The 20,398-nt window shown below is 47.4% G+C and overlaps 2 protein-coding genes across 14 annotated transcripts in view; one reads left to right on the top strand and one right to left on the bottom strand.

The window, feature by feature from the left end:
* Positions 1-20,398, bottom strand: part of LOC144132266 (glutaminyl-peptide cyclotransferase-like) — a 237,140-nt gene that overhangs the window by 26,625 nt on the left and 190,117 nt on the right. For 7 of the 13 annotated variants that reach the window (XM_077664571.1, XM_077664573.1, XM_077664568.1 and 4 more), the window contains one exon: positions 9,927-9,987. The exons of 4 other annotated variants lie outside the window; for them this stretch is intronic. In XM_077664571.1, coding sequence (XP_077520697.1) covers positions 9,927-9,987 — 61 coding nt within the window. Of the gene's footprint in view, positions 1-3,635; positions 6,658-9,926; positions 9,988-20,398 lie in introns of those variants that run through there. 2 more of the 13 variants (XM_077664578.1, XM_077664577.1) reach the window with 1 other exon arrangement.
* On the top strand, positions 11,148-20,387 carry LOC144132269 (uncharacterized). The gene has a single exon (XM_077664583.1). It carries the CDS (start codon positions 12,139-12,141, stop codon positions 12,547-12,549), a length of 411 nt encoding a protein of 136 aa, XP_077520709.1. The 5' UTR covers positions 11,148-12,138; the 3' UTR covers positions 12,550-20,387.

The raw sequence follows: 20,398 nt of genomic DNA, 5'->3' as shown, positions 1-20,398 counted from the left end.
GTCTAAGGTTGTGCCTGCTCTATCAGCAATTACCTAAATTAATATCTTGTAGGCAACGGACAGTAAGCTGATCGGTCTATAATTTTTCAAGTCCTTGGCATCTCCTTTCTTATGAATTAAGATAGTGTTAGCGTTCTTTCAAGCTTCTGGTACAGTCGAGGTCATAAGGCATTGCGTATACAGGGTGGCTAGTTTTTCTAGCACAATCTCCCCTTTGTCCTTTAACAGATCTGCTGTTGCCTGATCCTCACCAGGTGCTTTCGCGTTATGTGTTGTTCCTGATGCTGTCTTTACTTTCTCTTTCATTACTGGTGGAATGTCCCATTGCTGTGCGTTACTGCCTCTGTCATTAATGTTCTGATTACATTGACTACTGCGTAAAATTGTATACAACTCTTCAGCTACTTCGACTATATTATCCATCTTGCTATGACATTGCCCTGCTTGTCTCTTAATGCATACATCTGGTTTTTACCAATGCGTAGTTTCCTCTTCACTGCTTTTAGGCTAGACTTCCTTTCCTTATGTTGGCTACCTCGCACTTATTTGTCAACTCCGATAGCTCTGCCAGTTGTATTCCGCCTATGGGGTTAGATGCTTTTATGCTTTGGCATTTATCTTAATCAGATCTTTCGTCTCCTGAGATAACTTGCTGGTATCTTGTAGAACCATCTGACTGCCTACTCCTACTGCACACTCCGTAATGACAGCTGTGAGATTATCGTTCATCATTTGAATATTGAGATTTCAGTTAAAGCTGAATATCTGTTCTGCAGTGATATCCTGAAATCCTCTGCTTTCCCTCTTTACTGCTAATTTGTCTTTCGGCTCACTAGTTTCTACCGTTCACTCTTCAAATCTAAGCTAATTCGGGACGTTACCATTCTGTGATTGCTACAACCATATTCCTTGAATGTTTCTTTTTCTGGTCACGAAACTCAGGCCAAAGGTTCATACAAGGACAGCACGCCACTTGTGGCACAGCTATCGGAAAGGGGGCATGAATAGCTGCGTGAGCCCGGTTTGCAGCAGCTGTTTTCCGGCCCGCAGGCTCAAATTTTCTTGGTATTTTTGCTTTCTGGGGATCAGTATTTGGGCTTAGCATAGACGCTACATTACTGGTTATCACCTGAATGCTTGGCTGCAACATCGAGACAAAAAAGCCCTGTGCAATCATTGGCAGCCACTAGTAAACCTTGCCAGCAGCTGTTTTCTAACCAACAATTAACGCACTTACTTTCTCTCGTTGCTTTTTATAAAACAGCGATTTTTGCGCTTGGGTCCAGCCTGCGCATTCATTTTCACCGCAAATTGCCTGCAATGTCACCCAAGTCCTTGCTTTCATCGAAGCACACAAAACTTCTTATACGGCTGTCACTTACCTTGTAAGAAACACAGCAATCTCACTAACGCTGAAAACAAGACGTTATGGTGGCATTTTAAGAACCGGAGTGCGCACTACAGAAGCGATCACATGACTGCACCGGAAGTTTGATGGTGCTATCTTAATTTTTTTTTTTGCTGATACTTTCAGAGCTGGCAAAGCCAGCTGCTGAAGACTCAATGCTACATAAGCCCTTTATTTACATTTTGTCACGCTGTGACGACGAATGAGCAGGCAAGTGCAAGAAATTTTTGAAATTTTTTGTTCACTGCTCCATGTGCTGGCTTTGCGCTACCAAAATAAGAGACAAGCTGGGAGTGGACACTCAAGAAATTAAAAATGAGCGATGATAGGAAGCACAGAGCAACATGTACAAAATAAAAAGTGGTAGGCGTTTAACATAGTTAATCTGAGTAGACGTGCGAACACGTGTTTAGCCTGGTTGGCTGATTGTTTTGCCTTGCTGGGTCGTGGGCATGTTTCACGACAATATTAAACTCAGGTTAAGCTCTGATTAAGGTTAAGTTGATCTGATCTGTTCGTTCCGCAGGCGGAAGTTGATGAAGACGACGACGCGCAATGCACAGCGTGAGAGTGTGTTGCAGTTTAACACGAGGCGTGATCGGCTGTGGTGAGAGCATAGTGCTCTCATGCAGTGGCCAGTGAAGCTGACCTGTTCGCGTCGCTGCAAGTTCGAAACCCAATCGCGGCAATATTTATTTTATTTCTGCACCCAGGGATGCCACAATTAAGATTCTTGGTTGGGTTTGACCCTGTGAAGTAGCGCTTTCGCACATTGAAGAGTACAGCTATCTAAAATGCAGCACCGTCACAGATTCTTGCTCAAGTGCGCTGGTAGACCTTCAAATATCCATGGGACAGTGCCCAGCCTGAGTTTCAGCTCCTCGCATTGTAGTGACACTGCTTCTCCATTGACCGCAAACTCGTGAGGCCGAATGAAATCCGTGGCGACAAATGCCTCTCGCAGACATGAACATGCTTGGCATCGCTCGCACACAGAACAGTGAGGCCTTTTCCTGCATACCTCTGTAGTCGGAGCAGCAACCCATCACGCAGCAAGTATTCAGCATCGCAGTCTTGCGCATCGTGTGCACTGTACTTGTTTGCGAACGAAAGCAAAATAAGAAGAGAAAATAGTTGCTGCCACACTGCCGACGTTGCATTTTGCCTGTAGTCTCGCAGCCATACAGACGCTCGCTTGCTCGTGTTGTTGCCCCCACAGGATTCTTAGCGCCACCTCGTGGAAGGTGCGGTCAACATATAAGGCTCTCCCATAGTGTTACCGAGAAGTTTCATGACCATAAAAATATTGAAGGAATATGCTACAACGCACCTTTACGAGGACATCGATATCCCGCTCGATGCCGGGTTGAGTGCATAGTATGAAGTCTATTTCAATTTTAGTCTCACCATGGGGGCTCTTCCCTGTCCACTTCCTGTTCTCTCGTTTCCGCAAGAAGGCATTCATGATCCTTAAATTATTTCTCTCTGCGAAATCTACTAATAACTCCGCTCTGCTGTACATGGAGCCTATGCCATAGTCACCTACCACCTGATCTCCAGCCTGTTTCTTGCCTACTTACATATTGAAGTCTCCCATCAATACAGAGTACTGTGATTGTACTTTGTTCATTGCTGATTCCACACCTTCATAAAAGCTTTCAACGATTTGGTCATCATGGCTGGATGTAGGCATGTAGGCCTGCACCACCTTCAGCTTGTACCTCTCAGTAAGCCTAATTACGGTAGCTGCCACCCTCTCTTAATACTATAGAACTCCTCTAAGTTGCCAGCTGATTTATGAAGAATCCCAAACCTAGTTCTCATCTGTCTGCTAATCCATGATAGCACAGTAGGTTCCCACCCATTAGTACTATATACGGCTCATCTATCCTCCTAAGCTCACTAAGCCCTATGAGTTTGTCATCCCATTTTATACCCTTGAGTTTCTAGAACAGCACTGCTAGGCTAGCCTCACTGGATACGGTTCTAGAAGTAGAATCGACAAAGTAAGTTGTTGGGCGAGTTGGTTTCGATATTCCATGACTACAGCGTTACGAACGGGACATAGAAGGACACAGGCTGGGACACAACACAGTGCTGTTTTGTGTCCCTGCCTGTGTCCTTCTACGTCCCGTTCATTGCGCTGTAGTCATGGAGCAGTAGAATGCATCTTGAAACCACGCAATAAAGACAAGGGACGAGGAAGAAACCAACAGGACAGAACGCGGAGCTTCAACTGGTTTATTACAACGGTGCATCATATTTATGCTGTCATCGCAATCACACCTGACAAACGATCATCACATAACACTGGTGCGCAGGCGAATGGATGGACGGGTGGGTGGGTGGACGGACGGACGGATGGGTGGGTGGATGGATGGATGGAATTCAGTGGTGGTCCAGCCAATCTCAGATTTGGAGCAATGTTTGGAGCAGGAAAAAGGCTGTTTTGTAGCAATTTAGGAGCAGCCACATTAGCATTTTGTAGCAGTTCTGTAGCACAAAATTTTGCGTTTTGGATCAGTTGGAGCAGGAGAAAAGCAAATGCATGACATTCGGTGCAGCTTATTACTACTGCACAATTGTTCAGTATTTCTTTAGAGCAATTAGACAGAAGCAAGAAAGACGCAGTGGAGCCATTTAGCTCGTGTGCCCCCAGCCGGAAAGCATGGTATGTTGCAAACAGACTTTATTTGCCTTTTTAAATAGCACTTTTACACTAGTACTAGAGAACAGTTTTATGCAATAAAACATAGTACAAAAGTGACTAGAAATCCTAAAACACAATTTTGTGCTGTCGGCAATAAGAGAATGACTAGACATACACAGCTGTATCAAAATTATAAATAATTTCGCTATTTAGATGTGCCTACAAGCACCATATGAGCATGTCTTGTTTACACTGCAAAATAAGCTTTAAAACATGAATAATGATTTTTTCCATTTAGCCCACATACATTCCACAATGAAAACATGGAAAGTTGTTTCCGTCAGTGGCTTTTGCTACTTTTTTTTCAGCTCGTCAAACTCGAGAAGTGCAGTAGCCAGGCTCGCATTCCCTTTAGCTAACAACTGTTGCCCACTTTGAACCTGCTCCATGCTCTTGTGAGCCAAGCCAGTAGAGATTGTCCATGGCATGATGCAACCTTTTCATTTAATCCCCTTTTCAGTTGTTCCATAGTAATAGCATTGGGCTGGGACTGTGTGGTTGCAGGCTTCGTCAACTCCGAATCTTCACTTTCCTTTTCAAGCCTATCTGCATAACATATATATATATATACACCGGACCAGCTTAGGTGACCGGGGTACTTTGGTGGCATCCCCGTTGTACCTTTGAAAATACGTCTTAACCTGCCGTAGTCCATTCAGGCTATTAAGAGACAAAGAGGCACGGTCCTCAAGCAGACGCTTATTTATACTGAACCCTCTCTCGCAATCTGCATTACCATGCGGGAGAGACAGGAGGGCTTTCACGAGTTTTGCAAGCAGTGGGTACTTTTGCTCACCAGCAGCTGATTTTCGCTGAAATACTTTGGCCCATGAGCTGTCAATCCTTTCAGGCACTGCAACTTCACTGCTGTTCACTGGATCGCAATTAAGCATGTACCATTCGTCAATTAATGAAGACACTTCATTCAGCTGTAGCACTTGTGGCAGTTGTGAAGCAAGGTATCACAGTGAGCGGACTTCCGAGTCTGCATCTGTGAAGTGCAAGCGAAGAATGCTTGCATGTTGCAGCAGATTGTTTTCAAGAGGTAGCTTTTGCAGCAAGTCTTGTGAGCACGCTATGTAAAATGCATGGGCCCCAAGCCGCAAATGCTTTCTTTCAGGGATGTCCCAGGTCCACATTGCATCCTCTGTATCCATACCCAACTCAAGCTTTGTCTTCCACACTGTGGAGTCTTGCAGGTTAAGGCTCTACAGATCATCAACAGTCTTGCCCTGGTAAGCGTCACTGCGTAAGAAGCGGCCAAGAACTCGCTGAACTAATAACAATTCCGCATGAAGAATGTGCAAAAGTGGTTCTTGTTTCTGAAACAGCTTCTGGAAGCCAGTGAATAGCTCAGCACAGTTCTCCAAGAAAAGTATGTTAGCATAGAGTGGTTTCTGCGAGAATGCCGCAGCCAGTTTCTTATGAAGACTTTGGGTGGCAGACCGCTGGCCAGTCTTGTTTGCTTTTTCAAAGTAGTCCTTAATGGCATCAAACTGCTCCTGAATACGGCACAGTGAGTCTTGTAAAGTGAGCCACCTGTTCGACACATGTCGCAAAAACACCTGCGATGGAATACCTAGGACTTCCTGGCTTTCTCTGAATAGCTCTGAACGGACAGCAGATTTGAAGTAGGAGTAAACATTTCTTGCAACTTCTTCTACATCAGATCCAAAAGCATCTAAGCCCTTTGCAAAAGCATTGTGGACGTTGTGTAAGCTGCAGTGACTGACATCAGCAATGCTTGACGTCAGATGCTGTTCTAGCTTTCTTCTGACACTCTTCATGACGTTAGGACCGTCACTAAAGAAACAAATGATGCCCTGTCGTGGCAGCTGAACAAGTGCATCTTCTACACAGCCAACAATGATCTCAGCGGTGGCCCGTCCAAGATTATATGACTGGACATGTTCCACGACAACATGCTGTTCTGCTTCAGAGAAGAACCTTACAAGCACATCAAGTTGCTGCACTCGCTGGTCAGGTTTTGGAGTTTCATCCACCATGATAGAATAGAAAACACCCAGATGACATAGTTAATCCACCACTTTTGACTTGAAATATGGGCCTAGTCCATCAGACACAATGCATGAGAGCTTCGACCTGCCACATTTGAAACCCTTGGCAACACTGCTGTCTGGGAACATCGTGTGGTAGATTTCTGTTGCGGTGTCACCCAATGAAAATGGGATGCACTTGGTTGTGATAGACATGGCAAAAATTGCTTCGGCCTTGCAAACTTGATCTTGTAGAGAGGTGCTAGATGCTCTCAGTGAAAAGTTCAAAGCTGCTTGCACCAATTTAGGAGGCTGGAGATTTCCATTTTTGTCTCTGTTCTTTGCAGTCGCATGGATGTGCTTCTCCATTGTCGCATGACATTTTACTGCAGCAATACCGTGTTGTGAGCAATCAATAGTGCAACTGCAGACAACACTGAGTGCTAGTGTGTCTTCAACTCCATTTTCGCACCAAAGATGAATGGGGTCATTATTCCTGTCAATTTCATTGAGCACAGACTCCCTGAACTTTGTACTTTGCCCTAGAAAGAACGACAAAATACACCAGTCAACTTATTTTCTAGAAATGAGAATTGGGGCACCATCAGCTGTAGTAACAAAAAATCAACTTTCCCAATAATCGCACTGGCGACATTCTTTTCCAGTACACCAAGCTAAAAAGTAAATTATATGAACACTCTTTCCTTACACTTGAACATTCTTTACTCTTGAACGTCATATTAATTCTTGCGCAGCAAAAGCAACACGCCGTCGTAAGACTATCAACCCTTCCGGTAGTACACGATCTACAAGAGCAGACATCGTACTGGTCTCAAACTAACGTACACGCTAGCAGCAAACGCCGTAACGGAGAACCAGTCTCCAGTGCCGTAGACGTCTGCCGCGCGAGAGGTGTCCAAAGTTCGGCCGCCGCACCGCACAAACGTCGGGCCAATCGACTACCATACAGTTACTGTATAAGTAAGCCTATGGACCTCCTTCACCCCGCGACGTCACGAAGATGCGGTGGCGCTGACGTTAGCAGCGACTTTCGCATGGTAGGCAAAACAGGTTCCGCTTGCCCGTGCCTACCGCAGCTGCCGCAGCTACCGGCGGCTGCTTCAAGCCTGTGCACTGCAGAAGCAGCATGTATTGACCAGCTGCGTCACTGCTGGATCCGCGTAGTACCATAAAAAATATTAAATTAGCCTCGATAGGTTTCTCGCGCATAAATGCCGCATTCAAAAACTGGCTAACAGGCATTGGGCCACGGTAGTAAAGCGCGAAGTCTGGGAGTCGATAGGCACTGCCACTCAATGCACTTAATAGCATGGAAGTTACTGCGTTCATTCACCTGAACTTCATGATAGTAGCCTGATAATTGCTCAAGGAAAAAAAAAGACATATGCAGCTGCACACGTACTTATCAGCTGGAGCCAGAGTGCACGGGGCGCCGACAGGTTCACTCGCCCCCAAGGAATGCATTTTTTTTTTGTTAATAGCACAGCATGTTTTAATGGCGCGTTTTATCACATTTATTATTTACTTGAAACTGTTTCTTGATATGACGACGTAATTATTTCATTCGAGTAGAAAGAAGTCTGGTAAGTTGTGTCAATCTTGCGCGGTCGCGTTGGTGTGCTTAGAATAGCGTACCTTAAGTGTGCTAAACGCCATATGCTTTTTCATTGCATCATGCATGTGTCATGTTTCGTGAGGTAGTACATGATCGCGAAGCTTGTTTGGAAAGAAGCAGCCGCAGGCGTGCTACTAAGAGACACGTGGCGAGATTGAGAGGGGACGCGGCAATGAAAAGTGTTTTCGTTATTCATTCTTGCGATATGTAACTAAACTTGGTGCAAATATGAAATTCCTGCACTAGTTTCAGTAATTACTTTTATTTATAGCTATACCTGGTGCAGTTCTGGGTAATTATAATTAACACCGTCGTCAAGTCCCCCCAAGGTCTCAAATAATTGAGTAGATAGTTCGCAGTTTTTTTATGCCAGCATGTACATAAAGCCCTGTTCTGTACGATGACGCGATTAGTTCTTTTTCTATATGATCAGTACTTATGCATGCATAGTTACATGAAAACGTTTCTTACAAGAAATAACTAACACAGTACTGCACGTGTAGGGAAAAAAAATCGAGAGATTTATTACGCTCCTCAACGTCTCAGGAATAGTTTGCGACAATTGGAATCATTTGATTTTCATGCGAATTACGAAGGTGAGTGATCCAGTCGGAGAACATGTGAGAGGTCACAAAACGAACCTTAAAGTTTATTCCCTCGTTTATGGCATCTTCGCTTTCGCTTTGGTCAAAGAAATGCGGCACTGAAATCAAAGAAATTACCTCACAATTTTTGACGACCACACTTTTAAAAAGCGTAATTTATAAATTTGTACTCAATATTTTGCTATAATTTTTCGTCACGAAACTAGACTTCAGGGCTAGGAAAGAAAATAATTCTAGAAATCAAAAATTTTCACCAAATCGACCAGCTTAACAAGAGGACAAGTCGGCCTGGCTGGTGCGTGGTCGTGCGGCTAAAAACAGCGCTAAGCGAGACAGGAGATCAGGGACACGACGCTGTCCTCACTTTTTGCACAGCGCGACACGTACGTATGTCAGCAGACGATGAGCGCATGTCTGCTCCGACGAAACAAGGCCAGCGCTTCCCCTCACTATTGTCCTAGTGCAGAGTGCAAAACTAGTGCAGTGACACTAGTGCAGATTGTCAAAACTTGTTTTATTCAATGCCTAGCGCATAAATAAACGGCAGGAACGCTTTCTACATGTTTACTGCTAACCATATATACAATACAGTGGCAAAATATTTCTCTTTATAGGCCGCACGTGGCCAACGCGAGCTCGTGTACTTCAACAAATTACAAGTTGGAAGCATCGACCATTACTATGATTTGCAGATACTGGAAACGCGCCTACAAGCCTTGAAAACCCGCGCTCAACACCTATCCGCGACGCCACTCCCCAACCTTTTGCCTACCACGAGCTCGCTAGCGACTGCAGCGCCTCCTCGTTTGTTTACAAACATGCAGGAGGTCTATAAAGTAACTCTAGACTACCGCGAATTTGCGCGCCTCCGCCGCCGGGAACGCAAACATCGGCTGCAGCTTCTTTCAAGAAAAATAACTTCTGTTAGATAAAGCGATGCCTAAATTGTACATTTTATGAAAAACAATATCCACTGTCAAACGCTAAACACGAACGAGAGCTCCAATACTTCTCGAGCTCAGCTGAGTACACGGCTACGGATGGCAGGCGACCCAGCCTGTGCTCGCATCACAGCCGATGGCGCCGTCGATATAAGCGTATTTTCTTCTTTGTATACAATTAATGCGATGAGCAACAACGATGAAAAATATTGCGGCCAGTGAGCATCGGTGATTAATTCCGAAGCGCCGTAAGCTTTAGCTTTGAAGTGAACCGGAAAAGGCCTAGCAATGATATCGGCGCTGTTGAGCGATCAGCGGCTACGAGCTAACAAGACCGGAAATATTTTCGCTCGTAGATGCCGACCTGCCCGTTGCTAATCCCGTGAAAGTATCGCCGAAGACATTGTTTTATAATACTACTCCTTCACGTTATATATGCCGCAGACTATGTCATTTCAAGACGTTTGCTTCGCTGTCGCTTAAGTACCAACACAGTAGTACGAGTTTGCACGATGAGATTCACCGACAACTTGTTTGGGCCGCTACAACATAATCACCGGCTCGTTTGAACTTTGCAATAACAGCTTCCGCGATAACAACGCAGCATCCAATGAAGAGACCATACTTACGTTTGCTCATTCTCTGAACCGTGTGGCCGTGTGTCGGAAGGCGATTTCCCGTTGCTCAATGCTGGACGAATGCACGGGAAAATGATAGACAAGCAACAAGCCATAGCCTGACAAACAAGCCGATCAGCGTGCTTGGGGCTGGTTGCCAGACCAAGAACAAATAGAAGCTATAAGCATTCTACGGTGGCGTTATGGTTGTGTTAGCAAGGCAAAGGTGGCGCTTTGGTGCACTTGTTGCGAAATCGGCACTGGAAACATACCGGACCTTTAAACAGGAAATTGTCAAAGAAAATATCTATGATAATTGTAGGGGAAGTTCTTTGCTGTTTGAGGCCAGGACTGGAGTTTTGCGGACTAAGACGTATAGAGTCAGGTACCAGGAGATAGACACTTTGTGCATTGCGTGCGGAGAGGAGGAGGAAACGGCTGAACACTTGATACTTTTCTGTAAAGGGCTTCACCCTACAGTGGAAGGCAGCGGGGCTGACTTACCCAAGGCATTGGGGTTTAGGGATAGTGAAGGGAAAGTGGATTTTAAGAGGTTAGAAGTAACCAAGCGAAGGTTATCTGATTGGTAGCTAAAAGCAAGACAGGAGTAAAATTTCACAAGACATGGCTAGGTGGCTTGAGCCACCGCCCGATGTAAAGGGTTCAGCCGTATCCATCCATCCATCCATCCATGCTGCACTTCGTTGGGCGCAGCGAGGCGCAGACAAGCAGAATTGTAGCAAAATGGCGCAAATAGAGCAGTTGGACCACCATTGGATGGACGGATGGGTGAGTGGATGGATGGGTGGGTGGATGGATGGGTGAATGGATGTATGGATCTATGTATGTATGTATGTATGTATGTATGTATGTACGTACATACGGACGGACAGACGGATGGATAAGGCTGAACCCTTTAAATCGGGTGGTGGCTCTAGCCACCTAGCCATGACTTATGAAATTTTACTCTTGTATTAATTTTAGCCGCCAATCAGGTAACTTTCGCTTGGTTACTTCTACCCGCTTAAAATCTACTTTCCCTTCACTGTCCTTAAACCCCAATGCCTTGGATAAATTAGCCCCGCTGTTTTCCACTGTAGGGTGAAGCCCTTTAAAAAAAAGTATCAAGTGTTCAGCCGTTTCCTCCTCCTCTCCGCATTCAACGCACAACGTGTCTATCTCGTGGTACCTGACTCTATATGTCATAGTCCGCAAAACTCCCGTCCTGGCCTCAAACAACAAAGAGCTTCCCCTACAATTATCATAGATATTGACACGTGTACTTATCTTTATCGAGCGACCACGTTTCACCGCCTAACAAGTGTTATCGCACAGCGCGGGACGCGCCTGCATCTATCCGAAGTTTCTGGCAAGTCATCGATGCTTCTATTCGCTGTCTGTTGTAGCCGAACCTTATGTTATCTGATTTCATTGCCTGACGCGAATGGTGTAGAACATTGTGGAAGGCACGCGGGTCCCAACGATTAGTCTGGAACATTCGACGACTGCTATATAACAGCCGACGCGCTTGACTCGCGGATCAGATTTCCGACGATCGCCGACCGTGTTCGCCGCTACCGTTGTACTGTAAGTGTAGCCTCTTTTTGTGGGCACAGGTTCGCCAAATAAAAGTTAGTTTTGTCTTTCACAGTATTGCTACTGTGTTCTTCAACGTCACCACCACATTACATCTGGTGGAGGTGCTTTTTTTTCGTTCATGTACCGGACGCCCCCGACAAGCCGTGATCCAAGCCCGGACCGCAAAGAGAACACCAATGTAGTCCCGGACAATTGAGCAAGCCGCCGTCTTCAACAGCTGCCCCCGGAGCACGGACTTCTACCTGCGAAGACCAAGAAGATTGTGGCCGAGGCAACCCCAATGGCAGCCCCAGCGTCCCCCATCGTGCTGCAGCAGCCCAGGGATCCACCGACGTTCCGCGGTTCCACATTTGAGGACCCGGAAAGCTGGCTGGAAACGTATGAGAGGGTCGTTACGTTTAACAGCTGGGCAAGCGACGACAAGCTGCGACATGTCTATTTCGCATTTGAGGACGCCGCCAGGACGTGGTTCGAGAATCGAGAAGCCACCTTGACGACGTGGGACCTGTTCCGAAGCAGCTTCCTGCAAACATTTACAAGCGTCCTGTGAACAGAGCGAGCCCAAGCTCTACTGGAAACCAGAACGCAGCTGCCGAATGAGACGATTGCAATCTTCACTGAGGAAATGAGCCGTCTGTTCCGCCACGCCGACCCAGAAATGTCCGAAGAGAAGAAAGTCCGCCTACTGATGCGTGGTGTAAAGGAGGAACTTTTCGGCGCAATGATACGAAGCCCACCGACGATCGTAGAAGAGTTCCTTCGCGAGGCCACCAGCATTGAGAAGACACTCGAAATGCGGAACCGACAATTCAACCGCTGCACGAACTCGACAAACTACGCCGGAGTTCAGTCACTGGCCACCGACGACCTGCGCGAGACCATCAGGGCAGTCGTACGAGAGGAGCTTCAAAGGATCTTCCCTTCATCTCAACCTCAAGTGGCCTCAGTTGCCGAAATTGTCAAAGAAAAGTCCAGCGATCGCTGGGAGTTCCCGAGGTACAACCACAATCATCGCAGCCCCAGCCAGAAGCGATGACCTACGCCGCCGGCGCCTGCCGTCAAGGTCCCCCTCCACGACTGCGCCAGGACCCTGTAACGCCGCAATTCCATCGACCACCGCCGCCGCCGCCAACACGCCCACCCGTCGCCCAGCGCAGCTACCCGAGGAAGACCGACGTTTGGCGCGCTCCTGACCACCACCCCCTCTGCTACCACTGCGGGGAAGCCGGCCATGTGTACCGCCGATGCCCATACCGCAACCTGGAATTACGAGGGTTCGCCGTGGACGCACCGCGCCCTCGGGGAGGCGAACGCCCTCGTGACATCGCCGACTACCTCGCTGCTACTCAGTGGAGCCTTCGACGGCCGTCCCGGTCGCCGTCACCAGGCCGTTACCTGTCGCCGCAGCGCCGTCCATACACTGGCCCAGCACGGGGCCGCTCTGCGAGCCCATATCCGGAAAACTAAAAGCAGCAACCGATGGAGGTGCGGTTGCTGTTCGTCGAACTGATGAAGATTCACCGACGAAGACGACGCAGAGACCATCTCGATGACATAATAACGACACGCCGTCGTCCTGACGAAGTCAGGAAGCCAAGACTACATCGACGAAAGACGACTTGAAGACGCGAAGTTCCAACTTCAGTTCAACACGACGCAGCTGTGATCCGGCGCCAAGACCTAACTGCAACGCCAGACAAAGAACCACCGACCTCGACGTGCTTCTCGACGGCCATGCAGTTACCGCCTTAGTGGACACAGGGGCTGATTACTCCGTAATGAGTGGACACATTGCCGCCCAGTTGAAGAAAGTTAAGACCACATGGGAAGGCCCTCAAATTCGGACCGCTGGAGGACACCTCATCACGCCGATTGGAATCCGCACGGCAAGAATAACCATTCATGACCGTAATTACCCTGCCATCTTCGTTATCCTCCAACAGTGTTCACGAGACGTCATTCTCGGTATGGACTTCCTGAACTAACACGGCGCAATCATAGACCTGAAGTCGAAGTCTGTAACGCTGTCGGAAGATAAAGCGATACCGCCGGAGAGCCCTCCTAGTCACCACGCCTTGAGTGTGTTCGAAGATCAAGTGAGCATCCCGCCTCGCTCCAGCATTGTTATTTCGGTCGGCACCGAAATACCTGCTGCCGTAGAAGGTGTCATCGAAGGCGACCAACGTCTACTGCTAGACCGTGAAATTTGCGTCGCAAGAGGGATTGCTCGACTGCATGGAGGGAAAACTGAAGTGTTGCTGACAAACTTCAGCCAGGAGTTCAAGCACATCAACAAGGGCACGACGATTGCATACATCGAGAAAATTCTGGAAACCAGTAATGCGTTTGTCCTCTCGGATTCCGCCGCACCTACCCCGACGACCATGGTTCCCGAACCAGACTACGACATTAATCCAAGTCTCCCCGTGATTAAGCAACAGCAGCTCAGAAGTCTGCTCCGACGATACAAAGGCTGCTTTTCGACGTCATCGAGGATTCGACAAAATCCAGTCGCCAAGCATCGCATAATCACCGAGGAGTGCGCTCGACCACTCCGCCAGAGCCCTTACCGAATTTCGCCGCGAGAACGTGAAGCTATAAGAGAACAAGTCGACGAAATGCTGCGCGACGACATCATCCAGCCGTCGAAAAGCCCGTGGGCATCCCCTGTTGTCCTGGTGAAGAAAAAGGACAGAACCCTACGTTTCTTCGTCGATTATCGTCGTCTGAACAAGATCATGAAGAAGGACGTATACCCCCTCCCACGGATAGACGACGCATTGGATCGGCTCTGCAGCGCAAAATACTTCTCGTCGATGGACCTCAAGTCTGGCTATTGGCAAATAGAAGTCGACGAAAAAGATCGCGAAAAGACCGCCTTCATCACCCCAGACAGACTCTACGAGTTCAAGGTTATGCCATTTGGATTGTGCTCGGCGCCTGCAACGTTCTAGAGCGTGATGGACGTGGTTTTAGCAGGATTAAAGTGGCAGACCTGTCTCGTTTACTTGGATGATGTCGTTGTCTTCGCTGCAAATTTCGACGATCACCTTAGGCGACTTGCCACAGTACTAGAGGCCATCAAGTCATCAGGGCTCACTCTGAAGCCAGAAAAGTGCCGCTTCGCTTACGATGAGCTTCTGTTCCTAGGCCACATCATCAGCAAGTCTGGAGTCCGCCCTGACCCGCAGAAGACAGCTGCCATCGCACAGTTCCCGCAGCCCATCGACAAGAAGGCAGTGCGTAGATTTCTTGGCATGTGTGCCTACTACAGGCGATTTGTCAAGGACTTTTCACGCATCGCTGAGCCGCTGACACAGCTAACTAAATGTGACGTCGAGTTCAAGTGGGAAACGCCGCAGGCTGACTCATTTCAAGAACTCAAACGATGCATGCAGTCGCCGCCCGTACTTGCGCACTTCGACGAGCACGCCGATACTGAAATCCACACTGACGCCAGTAGCCTAGGCCTCAGTGCCATCCTAGTCCAGAGAAAAGATGGGCATGAACACGTGATAGCTTACGCTAGCCGGTCGTTATCAAAAGCGGAAGGCAATTATTCTACAACCGAAAAGGAATGCCTCGCCATCGTTTGGGCCACAGCGAAATTTCGCCCTTACCTATATGGCAGGCCATTCAAAGTAGTCAGCGACCATCACGCATTGTGTTGGCTAGCTAACTTAAAGGACCCTTCAGGACGGCTGGCTTGGTGGAGCCTCAGACTACAAGAATACGACATCACTGTAACCTACAAGTCCGGACGAAAACACTCAGAGATGCCGATTGCCTATCACGTGCCCCCATTGGCCCGCCGCCGCAAGATGACGAGGATGACGACGCCTACCTTGGAATAATAATCGCGGAAGACTTCGCCGAACAGCAACAAGGAGACCCGACGTTGTCCCTAGGGCATTTAAGCATGGATTGTCTTCGTTCACGCTTGAAAACAACCTACTCGTGAAGAAAAACTTCTCACCAGTCCGCGCCAACTATCTTCTTGTTGTTCTGTCGGCGCTGCTTCCAGAAGTACTGCACGCCCTACATGACGATCCGACCGCTGGGCACCTCGGTTTCTCTCGGATGCTATCAAGGATACAAGAAAGATATTACTGGCCGCACCTAACCGCCGATGTTGCCCGTTACGTCAAGACATGCCGAGACTGTCAGCGATGCAAGACACTACCGACAAGGCCAGCGGGATTACAACAGCCGATCAAGCCTCCTTACCGACCTTTTCAGCAGATCGGGATGGACTTGTTGGGACCGTTTCCGACATCAACTTCCGGAAATAAGTGGATCGTCGTGGCGACGGACTATCTCACCCACTTCGCTGAAACTAAAGCTCTGCGGATGGTAGGACAACTGTCTACCATCCGTAGACGAATGGTCTCATGGAGCGCCTGAACAAGACCCTCGCCGACATGCTAGCAATGTACGTCGACGTTGAGCACAAGACATGGGATGCGGTCCTGCCATACGTAACATTCGATTACAACACCGATCACACCATTTAAGCTGGTTTACGGCAGGAACCCGACAACGACGCTCGACGCCATGCTGCCGCACGTCACTGACGAGAAAAATCTTGACGTCGCTACCTATCTCCAGCGCGCCGAAGAAGCTCGACAGCTCGCCCGCCTACGGATCAAGAACCAGCAGCGTACCGACAGCCGACACTACAACCTGCGACGACGCTTCATCGAGTATTAGCCCGGCGACCGTGTTTAGGTATGGACCCCGATACGCCGACGAGGACTGAGTGAGAAACTATTGCGACGCTATTTCGGACCTTACAAGGTCATTCGACGTATTGGCTCACTGGACTATGAGGTTGTGCCAGACGGCATTTCGCATTCACAGCGGCGCCACGCACGATCTGAAGTGGTCCATGTGGTGCGCCTTAAACACTTTTACGGACGCTGACGAACTTCCTTATTTTTGTTGTTTTCTTTGCTATGAGTGCTTTTCTTTATTTCGTTTGTTTGCAGCATCGGGTCGATGCTTTTCAAGAGGGGGGTAATGACACGTGTACTTATCGTTATCGGGCGACCACGTTTCGCCGCCTAACAAGTGTTATTTATTGCACAGCGCGGGACGCGCCTGCATCTATCCGAAGTTTCTGGCAAGTCATCGATGCTTCTATTCGCTGTCTGTTGTAGCCGAACCTTATGTTATCTGATTTCATCGCCTGACGCGAATGGTGTAGAACTTTGTGGAAGGCACGCGGGTCCCAACGATTAGTCTGGAACATTCGACGACTGCTATATAACAGTCGACGCGCTTGACCCGCGGATCAGATTTTCGACGATCGCCGACCGTGTTCGCCGCCACCGTTGTGCTGTAAGTGTAGCCTCTTTTTGTGGGCACAGGTTCGCCAAGTTAGTTTTGTCTTTCACAGTATTGCTACTGCGTTCTTCAACGTCACCACTACGTTACAAAATTTTCTTTGGCAATTTCTGCTTAAAAATCCTGCATGTTCCCAGTGCTGATTTCGTCAGCATCCCTGTTTTCCACAGAGTTCTCTCTGTTTCTTTAACCTTTTTCTTAAGCGATAATTGCTGATTTGCCCCCTACTGCTGTCCAGATAGTTGCTTTGAATGCGCCTACTCCTGCGTGGTGCTCCTGAAGGTTCTAGCTTTAAATGTTGCCAGGTTCCGCTTCCAGTGGTGGCCTGTCTGGAGCCAAAGATTCTTAACCCCCTCCGCTGCGTCACAGTTCTGACCGCCGCCTTAGTCCGTTGCTCCGCAGCCACAGGCAATTGAGGGCCGAGGTTTAATTGGTTTGTTCATAGAAGGTTGTGGCCAATTAAGTACTACACCAGGGTGGCCAAATTATGATATGGTGAGAGGGTGACCTGTCCGTTGTGGTCACTGAGATCAGGCCGCACCCCAGGCCCAGTTATGCAATTCCACTGACACGCAGAGTTCCTCTTTTTTTAGACTCAGTTAAAATTGCGCATCACCGGGATTTGGACCCCAGTCCTTTGCATACGAGGTAGATGCTGTGCCTCTACAAATTGCACAGCACTGGGATTTGAACCCCGGTCCTCATGCATGAGAGGCAGATGCTCTGCCTCTACGCCATCGCTGCCATCCTGCCTGCCAGTGCAGTAGCAAACCAATTTCTGCTCCACGCTAATCTCCCTGCCTTCTCCTTGCATTATAGTAGTTCTGGAGGTGCGCAAAGATTGAAATTTTTGAAAACGAATCAAATACGAATATGGATAAAAAATTCTTTCGAATAATTCAATCGAATATCTGTTCAGTATGTAAAAAAAATCATAAAAACATAAATGAAAAAATGTCGACCTTATTTTGAAATGTACTGTATGGTGCAATGAACAAACAGAATGACTCAGTGTCATAAAAAAAACAAATGACATGCATAGAAATGTATACTACATGATTAATTAGATGGCACAACAGTCTTGCAAAATGAGCAACAAAATAAATCCATGATCGATTTATGGTTTCTAGGGTTTTAACATCCCAAAACGACTTAGGCTATAAGAGATTCCGTAGTGAAGGGCTCCAGAAATTTTGACAACCTGGGGTTCTTTAACATGCACTGACATCGCACAGTACACACGCATCTAGAATTTACCCTCAACTGAAATTTGACACCCGTGGCCGGGATCGAACCTGCGTCTTTCGGGTCAGCAGCCAAGTGTCATAACCCTGAGCCACGAATGACTGGCGTTATCGAAAGGGCGAGCAATTGATCCCCCCACTTTCTTGTCTAGTGTCATCTGATATTCACTTTTTTGCTGATGACTATGTAATTTTCCAGGAAACAGTTATGAACAACGATGGTAACATTTCTCCAGCCAGATCTAAATTCTATTTACAACTGGTCCACTACTTGGATAATGGAATGAAATATTAACGAGTGTAAAGTGATTGTCTCCTGAGTATCTAATAGTCCTTTTATGTAAACTCTCCCTTAGCAGCTCTCTTCTCCTGTAAATATCTAGTTACTGATATCACATCTAATTTAAGCTAGTTTTTGTACGCTGAGATGATAGTTAACAATGGTAACCACATGCTAGGATATTTATGCCATAACTTTTCAGCAGCTCCTTCTTCTTTAAAGCTCTTGTTAAAAGCCGACCGATTTTTTCGGACTTTAATAGGACTTACGTGACACTGCGGACTTCAGTGAAGCACTAACGCGTAACTCATAGGAATGCATATATTTTCATGACCGATAGTTAGGACTTTGTGGAGCCTAAAAGTTTGATTTTTCAGACTAAAATAGATGCCAACAGTACTGTGGAGATGGTTTTTAACTGAAATTCATTATTTCAGCCTAATATAGACGCGAGTGGGCATCGCTGTCAGAACCAATCCATTCTCCGGTGCCGTGAAAGACGCCGCCTTGGATTTAAACGAAGTCAGTGGGCGCTGACACAGCAAATCGGACAGACTGGCTGGGACAGGCTTCACTATTTGTCTCCATCACTGCCACTCAAGATAATGGGACGCTCTCTGTTGCCAAAATGGCCTGCAATAAGCGTGCAATCACTTTGAAAATGGTACAACGGAACTGTGGGACAGCTGCAGCGTCCGCCACGGCTTGGACAATGTCGCCTGTGATGCGGGGCAGCAAACATGGTACAGTGGAGAGGGGGAGTGCATTTGGGGGCACTCGCTTCCGCTCCCCTCTTCCTGTGGGTTACCTCTCAGTCTTCGCGAGCGTCGTTGCCCCATGCAAATTGTCTGTTCTTGCTTTGCGCGGCGAGTGCATTCATTCGCGGCATCACTTGTGGCTGTGTCACAGTGTCTGGTATTGTGACGTGAGACAGTGCGGAGATGACGAAAGCATCCCTATGGCACAGACACAGTCTAATATTATCTTGACAAAACAGCGCAGCTAATATTATCGCTTGTAAGCGGAACATGGGGAGTGACGATTTTCGTGATATTGAAAGCTGTTTTTTAGCAGATAATTTATTTTTTTGAAGTTGACAAATTTTTCGGACTGTTCGATTATTTGAACCATTTTCCGGGCCCCATCGGGTCGGAAAAAATCGGTCGGCGACCGTAAAACATTCATTCGATCTAAAACAAAATATCCCACTCCAGTCAAGCACTAACGGCTGGATTACTCCACTTGTTCCACTTGCTTCATCAGTTTCTGTTATTTGGCAAAATTTCTAAGCCAAGGACAAGGACATAGTGCTTCCTGTCTCATGAGCGCTATGGCCTGTTCCCTTTACTTCTTCGTCTTCCTATGCTAGAAATTCGGCCTAATATACACCAACCAGCCTGTGAGAACATCGTCACAGTTTATGTTATATGCCAGTATAATCATGATAGAGAGAGGGTTCTTGACAATCACAAAGAGAACAAGGGAGGAGGACAGCCCGGTTAGGGGCCTCAGAGTGAAGACTCTATATAAATCCCGCCAATGAGGAACGCTTTGCCCAGATCAAGACAAGTCCTCTTGTTAAAATGTTGGCAAACACCCTGAGGCTTTCCCCTCCCTAGTTCTGTGAATGTCTACGAATTCAGACATTTCTCTCCTTCCCTTAGCATTCCACCGAAAAATTTTCGCTTCACTTTCTGACTCTGTTGACCACCAGTTTAAAGGTTGGTGTTTTACCTTGGTACGATTTGAATCGCCTTCCCATTTAAAGCATTAAATTGTGTCTACCCATTCACGGTACAAGTAAACATTTTGAGAGTGAGCCAGGGGCCAACCGAGTTGAGAGTTAAAATAGACAAGGATGTGCCAGGACCCTAGTTGAGATTAACAAGCTATTATGCTGTCAACAGAAATGAACAAGATTGATGGTAATGATTAGACTGAAACTGCGTGCTAGGGGACCAGCTGTTTTGTAAGGGCCCCAGGAGCCATTCGACAGAACAGTTGTGTGTACTCAC

Source organism: Amblyomma americanum, chromosome 5, assembly GCF_052857255.1.
Source record: "Amblyomma americanum isolate KBUSLIRL-KWMA chromosome 5, ASM5285725v1, whole genome shotgun sequence".
Lineage (NCBI taxonomy): Eukaryota > Metazoa > Arthropoda > Arachnida > Ixodida > Ixodidae > Amblyomma > Amblyomma americanum.
Note: the sequence above shows the minus strand (reverse complement) of the source record. Positions and strands in the feature narration are given on the sequence as shown.